We start from the raw sequence: 13,313 nt of genomic DNA, 5'->3' as shown, positions 1-13,313 counted from the left end.
ACTCTGTAGGATATTTTACATCATATTTTTGCATTTTCATGCACTGTATTTCCTTCAGGAAATGCTTTTCTAGTTATTATTCTTCTTCTAACGCACTTAATGCAGCTTCAACCGTTTAACGTAGAAACTTCATTCAAACTATGTTACGTAGGTCTTACTTAGGACATGGGTGCTATGTATTTTTCAGCTTTGTAACTTTTATACTTTTTAAACTATTAATTAAAAACTAGTCAAAATTTCCCCATAGACTTAACATGGGCTGATGACATCACAATAGAGCCGTTAAGCAATTAGAATCCTATGGCAGGTGTTCGGGCCACCTGGACCAACTGCCAGTCTCAGGCTTTAAGCATACAAACTGGCCCTATTAAGACTACACATCCTGTTCAACTGCTTCCTCTGCCAAAAACTGTTTCAAAATAAAAGTCCTCACTATAATATTTTACTGTTAAACAATTTAACCCTTTAAACTACTGAACTTTTTAACTGTTCAGCCATTGTAACTGTTACTTGTCATCAACTATGACTCCTACCCACTGTAGCTAGTTAGCTAAGTTAGCTAAGTAGCATGGTTAGCATAGTTAGCATGCTAGTTAGCATTTTAAGCAAAACTGCTTAAAATGGTTAGCTAAGTTAGCTAAGTCACATGGTTAGCATAGTTAGCATGCTAGTTAGCATTTTTAGCAAAACTGCTAAAAATGATTAGCTAAGTTAGCTAAGTCACATGGTTAGCATAGTTAGCATGCTAGCATGTTAACATGCTAGTTAGCATTTTAAGCAAAACTACTTAAAATGATGAGCTAAGTCAACTAAGTAACATGGTTAACATACTTAGCATTTTAATATTGTTAGCATGCTAGTTAGCATAGTAACTTGGTTAACATTATTATCTTTGTTAACATAGTTAGCATAACTGCTAGCAAACATTAGAGCCATTCCAAGTGTCAGTTATCGTCAACTATCTACCTAAATAATTTAACCATTTAAACTATCCACTTATTTAACCGTTCAATCATTCCAACTATATTAAACCTTATCTACCAAGTAAATCATTTACCTATATAAACTATCCACCTATTTAACTGTTCAGTCATGCCAACTATATTAAACCTCATCTACCTAGCAACCAATATAGTTTGTTTTTACTCTGTATGATATTTTACATCATATTTTTTGCATTTTCATGCACTGTATTTCCTTCAGGAAATGCTTTTCTAGTTACAGTGCATGAAAATGCACTGTACTGTTCTTCCAAGGCATTTTATTACAGTGCATGAAAATGCACTGTACTGTTCTTCCTAGGCTTCTTCTTATTCTTCTTCTTCTAACGCGTTTAATGCAGCTTCAACCGTTTAACGTAGAAACTTCATTCAAACTATGTTACGTAGGTCTTACTTAGGACATGGGTGCTATGTATTTTTCAGCTTTGTAACTTTTATACTTTTTAAACTATTAATTAAAAACTAGTCAAAATTTCCCCATAGACTTAACATGGGCTGATGACATCACAATAGAGCCGTTAAGCAATTAGAATCCTATGGCAGGTGTTCGGGCCACCTGGACCAACTGCCAGTCTCAGGCTTTAAGCATACAAACTGGCCCTATTAAGACTACACATCCTGTTCAACTGCTTCCTCTGCCAAAAACTGTTTCAAAATAAAAGTCCTCACTACAATATTTCACTGTTAAACAATTTAACCCTTTAAACTACTGAACTTTTTAACTGTTCAGCCATTGTAACTGTTACTTGTCATCAACTATGACTCCTACCCACTGTAGCTAGTTAGCTAAGTTAGCTAAGTCACATGGTTAGCATAGTTAGCATGCTAGTTAGCATTTTAGCAAAACTGCTAAAAATGATTAGCTAAGTTAGCTAAGTCACATGGTTAGCATAGTTAGCATGCTAGTTAGCATTTTTAGCAAAACTGCTTAAAATGATGAGCTAAGTCATATGGTTAGCATACTTAGCATTTTAACATTGTTAGCATGCTAGTTAGCATAGTAACTTGGTTAACATTATTATCTTTGGTAACATAGTTAGCATAACTGCTAGCAAACATTAGAGCCATTCCAAGTGTCAGTTATCGTCAACTATCTACCTAAATAATTTAACCATTTAAAGTATCCACTTATTTAACCGTTCAATCATTCCAACTATATTAAACCTTATCTACCAAGTAAATCATTTACCTATATAAACTATCCACCTATTTAACTGTTCAGTCATGCCAACTATATTAAACCTCATCTACCTAGCAACCAATATAGTTTGTTTTTACTCTGTATGATATTTGACATCATATTTTTTGCATTTTCATGCACTGTATTTCCTTCAGGAAATGCTTTTCTAGTTCTTATTTTTCTTCTTCTAACGCGTTTAATGCAGCTTCAACCGTTAAACGTAGAAACTTCATTCAAACTTTGTTACGTAGGTCTTACTTAGGACATTTGGGCTATGTATTTTTCAACTTTGTAACATTTATACTTTTTAAACTATTAATTAAAAACTATCAAAATTTCCCCATTGACTTAACATTATTGCGTTTTTTTTATTATTATTACTATTATTATTATTATTATTACCATTAGAAGTGATACTACTGACAGTGCACAAATATATATATTCATACATTTTATTGATGAATAAATATTGATAAATCATTCATTTATACAGTGTTACATTTGTAATAAATAAAACATATAACATTTGTAATAATAAATAATATGACATCATATAGATATATTATACAATATGAAGTACTGATGTACATACAATTATCAGACCAGATGCCATACAGACCTATTATAGCTACATATTATTGTCATAAAACATAAAATTGGATATGTACATTTTATACACGCACACACATCTATTGTTATGTTTTACAAATGAGAGAGAGAGTGAGAGAGACAGAAAGAGAGAGAGAGCGAGCAAGAGAGAGAATGAGATGACTGTTCAGACAATGCAGTATGCTTAAGAAAACAAATAGTTAGCCATTTTAATGACAGTGGGAGAGATGTTTCCTTCTGGTGTATTGGACATAAGGTACTTCTCAATGAAACTAAGAGTGTTTTTGACCTTTTTGTGGTATTCGATGTTGAACACAAAATAAATTGACATCAAAGTTGCAAGCCAGAGGGTGATGTCATCAACTTTGTGGGTGAGGATATCTGTGTAGTCCAGACGCACACCAAACGTAGCCTCCAAGAAGGGGTTTCCGGTAATGATTAGTACCGGCGTTGGAACCTCTGGGTCCTAGGGCAGAACAAAAAATGTTATAGGAAACTGCTGAGACGTATCAAGACAGCATTTTGACCTACTGACATTAAACCATACCTTGTTGATGAGATAAATGGCATTGGGGTCCTCCCTGAATAAATGTGGCAGGAGCAATGTGGCGAGAATCACCTGAAGACCTCTGTGGGATTCCTCCGCAAATGCATCCTTGGCATCGTCATACATTTTAAAGAGATCCCGTCCTGTGGCTCGTCGTTGGCATTCTTCTATAATTTTTCTTGCTACAATTCCCATTCCTGACATAATGCTGCGATCAACGTCAACATCAAGCTGGTGATTTGTTTCTGCAAGAAGCTTTTAATAACACACAAAAACACACAAATAAATATATTATGATGTCTCATTTGCACATTTTAAAAAACTTGCAAAATACAAAAAAAAATGTTGCCTTAATGTTAATAATCATCTGAGGAAGTTTTATGGGGATATATATTTGTTACGTTTTTTACCTTATGTAATAAATATCACCTGAGGCTTATAATGAACATAATTAGGCCAATAGCACAAAAAATAAAGAAAAGCTAACACCAATGTAATACTTTAGCATGTTTTCTAACTCAAGGACGGCACACCCGTGTCGTGTAATATCTGTGTGTAAATGTCCCATTCATTTTCTAGAAATTATGTCTGAAAGTGGTAGCCTACCAATGGGCCAAATCTGGCTCACAGACTACAGGGGAAACGTGACAGTTTGCAAGTTAACAAAGTGACAGTGAAATCATACTCACTACTATTGGAAATCGCAGTGCAGGGTACTCGTCAAGGGTCTCCATTGTCGAATGGTTTTCTAAGTATACTGTTCTCTCTACCCTTGTTCGGGCCATTTTGTCTTGTAGAATAGACAGATTTGGGTGTTTTTTATGGCACTCAGCCTGCATCTTTTCCCGGTGGCATCCAAGGCTGATGGCATCCTCTCCAAGAGTGCTAGTTCCATCTACAGTCTGCCAGTGACAAAAAAGTGAAGTACTAATAGTAATGATGTCAGCACAATATTTTATGAAAGAAAGGACACATGAAACAGGATCCTGAGATCCTGGACAATGTTACATTTTGGTGGGTTTCCCAGTTCAGTCCATTACCATTATAGCAGTGGATGTTGTTTCTGGCGGAGTTTTGCTTGAGGCTTTTTTTGTTGAATCTCAGGAATGAACACCAAGGGTCTTCGTTCTTTTTTAAATTTATTTTTTATCATTTGATGCCACGATTCCTGTTTTAATAAGAAAATAAACAATGCTTACCTATATAAAAAATTGTGATGCTCTTACAAAAACTACAAATTACGAGGATTAACAACTAAGACTTACATAGCCTTTCCCTGTGTGATCCCGGAAATTGTACTTTGCAACCAGCGCAGAACAACTGTCGTTATACATTTTACTTGAGGGATACCTGCAAAACGCAAATAGGATTAAGTTAGTACATTTAGCCTACACTGTTTATTTACAAGTCTATACATGGGCCTTTATGCATTTAACAACACAGGACAATGAAGAAGCGATCTGTCAGTAAAAGCAAGGTTTCTCCATCAATGTCATTCTCTGTGGAGGGTAGGGGGTGGGGGTGGAGGGGGTAAAGGGGCAAGCAGAAGAAAATCAATTTATTAGTTCCCTTAAAGGTGCACTGAGTTTCTGCATTGTTTCAGCACAATTTCACTTTTGTCTCCCCTTGATCCGCTAGCTGTCTGCCCCACAAATACACTGTGAAAAAGTCTGGTCTCGGAAGATAACACAGGGGCTGTAAACGTCAAACACACACTAGAGGCACAGGTTGTGCACAAAAACATAACAAACGAATTCACATCATATTCAAATTCACCTATTCAAATTCAGCTGTTGTAGTAGTTGTTCAAGGCGAGACGTTACAAGACCCAGTATCTCAAAGTGACGTATCGTTCTCCCTCCGTGTTGCAATGGATGTCAAGCCCATGATGATCCACTTCTTCTCCTACTTTCAAGGCAACCCATCCCTTCTCTTCTAATTTGAAGGAATGCAAGTGGTATTCAAATGAAGAAGGAACCATCCGTGTTCCAACAACAAACCACTGACTGTTTATGCAGTATATAGCCTTGACCTCTAAGAAAATAGGAATGTCCTCACTTTCAAGGAATTCAATCACTTTCAACTCTCCAATACGATAAGGCACATCATTGCAGACAAGTGATTTTGTTGTTTGCATCACAAGGTCTTCCAGAGGCACATCTATCCTTTTCAGCAATGCCTGTGAAGCACTATTTGGTAGACACCCTCCTCTAATTTCACTGCAGCTCCCAGTGTGGCTTACTTCTTTCCCCAAACTTTTCTCATTAGCCTGCTCCCAGCACTGTCTCATCTGATGCCTTGTTGCCAGCGTCTTTGTGATGTTTTTGAAGTTGCACACCACGGATGACAGTTTTTTGAAGTACTGGTGTTTAGCTTCAAATCGCATGCATGAGAGGTAGACTAGTGGCCCATAGAGGGTAATTAATTGTGGATAATGCACAATGTAGTGCATCTTTGGAATGGACAGATTCTCAAAAAGATTGCTAAATGACACTAGGAACTCTGTTGTTCTTTCCTCCAAATATGGCATCCATGATCTTCTGACAGCTGGTGCCATTATGATATCCACAACCTCACGTAGCAACAGGTAGCAGTCCCAGCACTTGTTAGGCACAATCAAGGGACCAATCAAAAGAGGTAGAAGGCGAAACAGAGTCCACTTCTCAGAGGCACTCCCAGAGAGCTGACCACCACTTCTCAGCATCCTCTCTGTAATGGGTTGAGGCTGGGATGTAAAATCGCTTTGACTCTCCGCAGCATTCTAACAAAACTCCCTCTGTCTCGAGGAGCTTAACATCATCTATGAGAGGCCTGAATACATCATAATAATTACTTGCATCTTTATGGATAAATTTGTGTTTTACCAAGATGGAAAGGTAGATGTGCTCAACTTTGGATATATAACGATGGTGAAGATTTCCTAATTTGAAATACACAGCAGTTAGTTTGTGCTTTCCTCTCTTTGCTCCAAGGGGATTGACAATCTCAAATTCATCAACACTGAAAAAAATGATTTTGACATGTAGTAATTTTTCCCTAAATGAAACTGTATTTATATACTCAATTTGTTTGTGTTTTGCAAAAACTCATTTCAGATAAGTAATATTTGCAAGAAAAAAAGGTTTTTGCTTCAGATTTGTTTGTGTTTTAGAAAAAACTAATTTCAGTTAAGTAATATCTGCAAGAAAAAAAGGGGTTTTGCTTCAGAGGCGGTGCTGCGCATGCGTTTATTTGGCTGCCAAAAGACGATTGTCCTCCATTTTGCAAACGGTTCCGTTGGCTTGAAGAGATCTGCACTTGAAACCTTCGGTTTTGACTTTTAACGGTAAGTGGTATATTATTAAACTTCATTTGACAGTCAGTTTACCATTAGAAATTTGGAGTGTCTTTAATTGCTTTATTTGACACGATAGCGCTGTTTTCTTGAATATTTAAGAAATCGTCTAGCAAGCTAGCTAACGTTAACTTTACCTACTCCAATATAAGGTTAACTTGGCTAACAAGTTCATCTTAAAGTTTACTTTTATTACCTCCTCGACGTAATTGATTGAATAACTTCAAAATAAATATAGACCTTAATGTTAGACAATAGGTTGTTGAAACTCAGTGGACCCATTAAAGTTTGTACAATTAACATTAGCTGCTAACTGAATTGGAACATAGATCTTGCCTGAAATATGGTTCACCTTAACGTTAGCTAGTTAGCTAACCGAACACGTTTTCACCGACCCCTGTGGAGTCAACTGACACTTAACTTTAGCAATGCCGAGTTTGCAAAAATACGTTTGTTTGGAGACTCAGAATATAGGCCAAGGTACATGTAAAAAGGAAAGAAATTGGACGCATGTATCGTGAGTGATTAGGTCAGGTCATAACTCGGACATTGTTGGGCAAAAGCCACATTTACGCTAGGTTTAGAAACGTGTTGATTTATTCTGTCAGTAATGGAGTACCACTATTTTCTCAATAATGTCATTGCCAGCGCTGAATATGTGTGGTGGTGGTGGCATTTCTCAAACTCAACAGCAGTGCAAGATCTGGACAGGCTGATGCTACGCACCTGTTAAGCAGGTCTTGGTTGAACATTTTATTTGTTCCATGGTGTTGAAATTCGAAATGTGTTCCCTCCAAGGGGACAGTCAGACCATCAAGCAGGGCTGTGTAGCTATTGTTGGTAGACTGTAAGATAATCAAATGTCAAATGGCAATTAAATTGTCAAAATCGTTTGATTAACTAGTACCATTTGTGTATGTATTAAATAAGTATATCTCATAAATGTATACTTTATATTTATATTAGGGCTGTCAAAATAACTGATTAATTTCGATTAATTAATTTCAGAAAAAATAAACTGATTAAAAAAAATTAGTGCAGATTAATCGATTCCGTATGACCTTTGACCCCGAGCCGTTCTAGTCAGCAAAAATTAGAATGTAAAATGAAGGAGAGAGAAGAAAACGTGCTGCCTGGATCATTGATTGGAACATTTACTTTTAAAAAATGGCCTGATGGTGTTGATAAAAAAATAAAGTGTTGAAAATAAAGTCCTCTGCAATGTCTGCAGCAAGGAATTAGCATATCACTGGAGTTCATCAACTCTATAGTCGCACATCAATGCAAAGAAATAAGTGTTGACATTGAGGGGAGTGTTAATTTATTTTCATTGTGTCCCTTAGGTTATATCTGTGGCCTGAAATGCCTTGTATGTGAAAAAAAACTTCTTCCCGAAGCACAATAAAAAGCATAATAAAAGAGTCTTTGAACTTTAATGTCACTAATGCTGATTATTCAATGATTCATTTGAATTTAAATATTTAAAATACTTTCACAGCAAAAATTATATATCCGATTAATTTAGATTAATTAATCACAGAGTATGTAATTAATTAGATTTATTTTTTTTAATCGATTGACAGCCCTAATTTATATTATAAATGTGTTTCTATCCTCTTTAGTTACAGGTATTGAGAAATGTCCTTGCTTGATGACTGGATCAGGAAATGCCTGTGATGCTTCGGTATTCAGGCAAGCTACAGGTCAAAGATGCGTAACCTTGGATGTCCAGTGACCGCCGTTTTCCAGAAGAAGAAGGTCATAAGTTCCAGAAGAAGGTTTAAAGGACATAAAATGGCCAAACATTTGAGGATTTTGCAAGGTGTAAGTTTGTATTACTATTATTGTTTACTTCTCTTACATATTACATACAATGATCACATTGGATCTGTTTCTGCTACTGCCATTACTTAGTCACCCTACTCACACACTGCTCTTATGTGCCTTATTACAACATAGCGACAGATAGAGGCATTATAATTTTGTGTCTAACTATAACTGGACTCCTCAGGATTGATACGACTACATGAGTCGTCATACATTCACCCACTCACTCATTTTCCCTTTGCTCACATTGTTCCTTCCCCAACTGGTACACTCACTTATTAGCCTGATGTCGTCATACTCAATTCCTGTCAGAATTTAAGTCTGACGCTGCTTAGTTGAGACGTGATTATGGGGTGTGTTTCAACCAAAGAAATGCTTGCCAAATGCCTGTTATCTGTTGTAAAGCACTCTGAACTGAACCTTCTGTATTAAAAGTGCTTTAGAAATAGAGGTTATTATTATTTAGAGTATTGATTGTATTTTCACAAAATAATTAATATCCCTGTATCTGAACAGACAGAGATTGTACATCTGAGGAGGGAGGCAGCCATCAAGACCCTGTGCCTTTATTTTGGTGAAGATGATGATTCTCTCATACATGTACATGGTAAGTAACACTAATAAAGTGCATGATGAAATTGCAATAAAGGGTGTTAACTCATCAATGGTCCCATTTATTTTTATGCCCACTTTTAAGCCAAAAACCTTTAAGCCAGCTCCCAGCTCGTACCTTTTCTCAAGCGTCAACCTAAAGCAGCTTTTTAAATTTTGTACAGGATATCCATGGCAAGGAGGTGTCAAGAGAAAACCACCCCTTGGAACATGAGGACATCGGCATCGTTGTGGATGGAGGCATCATTTTGGAGGAACCTGGTCTGTTGCACAAGGCTGTGCAGTGAAGCCAGAGACTTTCTAATGAGGAGACACAGCACTCAAAAAATCCTCCATAGAAATGCATGGGGTTAGTTTGTAACGCCATTGTATACACATATCCCACCCCTTCCTCGGCAAAACGTTGACATGTGAATACATTGAGCCAATCATATGATGTGTTGTGCAGACATCGTGCCAATCATGTGTTGTGAACTCGGCGCTGGAGTAAGGTTGGTGTCGTGAAGCCTTGCGCACGTGCATTTCTGCCAAATAGGATGCCCGATGAGCGAAAAAGCGTTGCATTATGGCTGCCGAGTGGAGGGACTTGCCTAAAAGGACTTTGGTGAAGCTAGGGGTCATATACACATTGAATCAATGTTGAACTCTTCAATACTATTACAAATTCATGCAAAAAGTTGTCATTCAGATGGATGGTGATAAGCTCCTACCCAAGGTTCGTAATCTTAAGAACCAAATCATTAGATGGGCAAGTGGGCCTCTTCTTTCTCTTCCCTTCTCTCTCTCTCTCTCTCTGTCTTTCTATCGTTCGTCCTCTCTCTCTCTCGGCACACTTTTACACACACACACACAATATCTTGCTGTATGGTGTTTGGCTTTGTATCAGGCACAAATTCGTGCAAAAAGTGGTCATGCAGATGGATGGTGAGAAGCTCTCACCCAAGTGTTTCTACCTTAAGAACCAAATGACACTTAAATTCACGCCAAAGTATCTGTGTTTTTGGGCTCTTTTTATTTATTTATTTCCCTTTTTCTTTCATTCTCTCTATCACACTCTACCTCTCTCTCATTCTCTACTGCTGTTGCTCCCTTATTTATAAATACATTGTCCTCATTGCCGTTTTGATTGAGAGCAGGATTATTGTTATTATATTTTAATATTTTTATCAATCTTGATATTTTAGGCACACAAGACCAGTGAGCAACCAATGTTCATACATGCATATCGCTTCTGTGTTCATCTGTCTCATGCGGAATTGTGTTTTCCTTGTTGGAATTTGCATGTGCATTAATAAAGGCAAAGTTATAATCATACCTTTTGAGTTTTAATTAAATTTAACCTTAAAATCTAACTTTAATTTGTACCAAGAAAATAATATTACATTTTACTCAAAATATTTGATTGGAGTTTGCTTGGCTTGATTTAGTTGTAAGTTAAATCAAGCCAAGCAAACTCCAATCAAATATTTTGAGTAAAATGTGACATGCCAGAATTACTTAATTTTATTTAGGTAACCATTTGCACTCAATTTAATTTAGCTACATCCAGCCATTTAGATTTAGTTGAATTTGCTTAATAGTTTCTTGCAAATAAAGATAAACTACATTGAGTTGAATTTGCTTAATATTTTCTTGCAAATAAAGCTAAACTAAACTCAATTTATCTGTAGGAACTGAAGCATTTGTTGACCTGTGCACATCCATTCAGGCCACATGTAAATGGAAACGTGGCATCATTTACATGGTAGAGTCCAATGTGGCGAATTTGTTTGATCAATGAAAAAGAGTCTTTGTCACACAAAGGGCAACTGTAAACAACAATCATTTTAGCTTGTAAACAACAATCATTTTAGCTTAACTCCCACCTCTGAATGCTTCTGTATATGGTTCAAGGTTATTTGATTCAAGCCAGTGACAGACGACTTCAACTGTCCAGTGTGAAACTGATCTGTTCACTCTGTAAAAAGGAACAGAAAATGGAAACAATTAGCCTATTTTATTATTTATTTATTAAGTTATTTCATTTGTTTATGTTTATATGTACTTGGCAGACACTTTTTCCAGCGACATGTGATACAACAAAACATAAACAAAAATATTTAGCTAAAATGTAAAAAATGCAGATCCACCTAGTATGCTTGTGTAATGGATTTGAATTTAATCTCGGTTGCCAATGAAGACAAACTAGATCACTTAACTAAATGACTAATACTAAACATGCTACTGTATCACTTAATCATTTCACAACACCTGCAGGGAGGTCAGCTAAAAGTGCACTAATAATCCAATTTCGAAAAAAACTATAGCTTTACAAGAAGTTCAGTTGAATACTATGTGGGAAAGCCCAAGGTCTGGCCGGGCCACTTGTGAACAGTTTCATGAACCTGATAGTCATAACAAGGTGATGACCTAGGCTCTATAGCCTAGGCATTAGACAAATATTAGATTCACAGGCAATTGCCAACAGAAACATAGGCTGCGAGATTGCAAACATGTAGCAAACAATTGATCTTACTCCATAAGCTTGTCCAATTAAAAACGTCAGCCCTGAATACACGCCAAACAAAAAATGTCCAGTACTAGGAAAGCACTTGGAGAGTGACCTCTGCCAAGGCGATAACGTTAAATTTCAGAAGGATCACCGACAGGATCATCTGTTGTCCAAAATGTAATCTAAATCCGTGCAGTAGCCTACTTTTCGAGTTATCTTGTAGGATACACAAACAGACTGTTGCCTGGGTATGGATAGCAATACAACTGTATCTGTCCGTGTTATCGTTTAGCTGAGCATATGAAGCGAGCGAGCATTTGTGGGTTTCCTATTGGGTTTAATAGCACGCAAGGTGACGTTCACTTTAAGAGCTATCTAAACATGTTTCCAAATAGTTACCTAGAGGTTTAACATTCACAATATAGCCTAGAACTACTTCATCCCAATCTTAAACTCTTACACACGTGAACATCTTGGTAATATTTAAAATGCTGTTTCACGACAGGGAAACAAAAAACCTTATGGCTAGCGATACAACTGTAACTTTATGGCTAGCATTGTGGAGCCAAAGTGTAACTTTAATAGTAGGCTATAATGGGCTCAATAGAGATATAACTTTGTAAACCGAATGAGAAGTGAAACTAGAAATCTTATCTCAATGTCATTCAAATGAATTTCATTACTAGCTAATAAATATGCAACTAACAATCAATAAAACAATGACCAGGAATTGCTAGCACTAGCGGTAAAATGATACGTTAGCCATCAAAGACCTAAACTGTAAACGTAGCCTAAACACCGCGACGCTTTGAAAACACTTGTTATCGACACTTGAATGGGTTCACCATGTATCATTATGTCATATCTTTATAAATATTTAACTATAAATAGACACCATTACCCACCTGCAGATAGTTTGTTGCAAACTCAGGAGGCTCTGACAAACCAACTGACAAAATTTCAAATGTCCAGCTCGCGCACGGCACATTCTGGTTCATCCAGGAACCTTCAACCATAGACTGTATATATAGAACTGGACAGTGTGCCGTCTGTGATGCGAGCGTTAGTCCAGAGCCCCCTGGTGGCTGGCTGCAGTACAATGTGTAACTCCGCCCATCCCCATGTATTTCAATGGCCAAGTAGCCAACTTTCCGTGTCACTTTTCTCACCTAAAACTATTTTTGTATCAACAACTTTTTATTCGAAAAAATAGTTTTCAAGATGCTTCAATACACACAATTTTTCTTTTCTCGCTGAAATTATTTTTTTTTATGTTATATTAACAAATCTAAAAAGGGCGTGTTTACACCTATGATTGACAGCTGGCTGGCTGCAGACACGACGCTTTGTCCATTATGTTTTACCGTCTAGGCTGCAGACACTACCACGCCATCGCTCACTTATTTTAACGACACCTGATTTCGACACATAATCTAACCTAAATAAGTGTTGCTGTCATTATCATTAGGCTATATCTTATCACAGTCTGACTAAATACATACTGATAGTCATACATTGTGTAGTTGTTTGTAAGAGACATCGTTGTTAGTTGTTACAGATTCTTTGTGAAAAAAGATATGTGCTGTTCTTTCGTAGATGCTAAGTATATTAGCTCATAGCATGCTACATCATGCTAGCATTAGCCAGTTGATAGGTAAAGTAAGAGGGCTCTGCTATATCCCACACAGCAGTAGACTCCTAGGCGGATCCGC

At 36.9% G+C, this 13,313-nt stretch overlaps 1 protein-coding gene across 1 annotated transcript; it reads right to left on the bottom strand.

Annotated features, from left to right (window-relative positions):
* Positions 1–2,699: 2,699 nt before the first annotated feature.
* On the bottom strand, positions 2,700–12,598 carry LOC121684508 (sterile alpha motif domain-containing protein 3-like). Its single transcript, XM_042064569.1, has 7 exons — positions 12,507–12,598; positions 10,976–11,067; positions 4,603–4,687; positions 4,378–4,505; positions 4,027–4,239; positions 3,338–3,592; positions 2,700–3,256 (listed from the first exon to the last, which is right to left on the bottom strand). Exons 4-7 carry the CDS (start codon positions 4,378–4,380, stop codon positions 2,975–2,977), a joined length of 753 nt encoding a protein of 250 aa, XP_041920503.1. The 5' UTR covers positions 4,381–4,505; positions 4,603–4,687; positions 10,976–11,067; positions 12,507–12,598; the 3' UTR covers positions 2,700–2,974.
* Positions 12,599–13,313: the final 715 nt, after the last annotated feature.

Source organism: Alosa sapidissima, chromosome 15, assembly GCF_018492685.1.
Source record: "Alosa sapidissima isolate fAloSap1 chromosome 15, fAloSap1.pri, whole genome shotgun sequence".
Taxonomy (NCBI): Eukaryota; Metazoa; Chordata; class Actinopteri; order Clupeiformes; family Clupeidae; genus Alosa; species Alosa sapidissima.
This window is presented reverse-complemented; position numbering and strand designations above follow the sequence as displayed.

Excerpts from the sequence above, each read along its gene's own strand:
- LOC121684508 (XM_042064569.1), bottom strand. Across the intron at positions 3,593-4,026 it reads CACTGCGATTTCCAATAGTA|CTTCTTGCAGAAACAAATCA; the intron begins GTGAGTATGATT and ends TGTTATTAAAAG. Across the intron at positions 3,257-3,337 it reads CCATTTATCTCATCAACAAG|GACCCAGAGGTTCCAACGCC; the intron begins GTATGGTTTAAT and ends GTTCTGCCCTAG.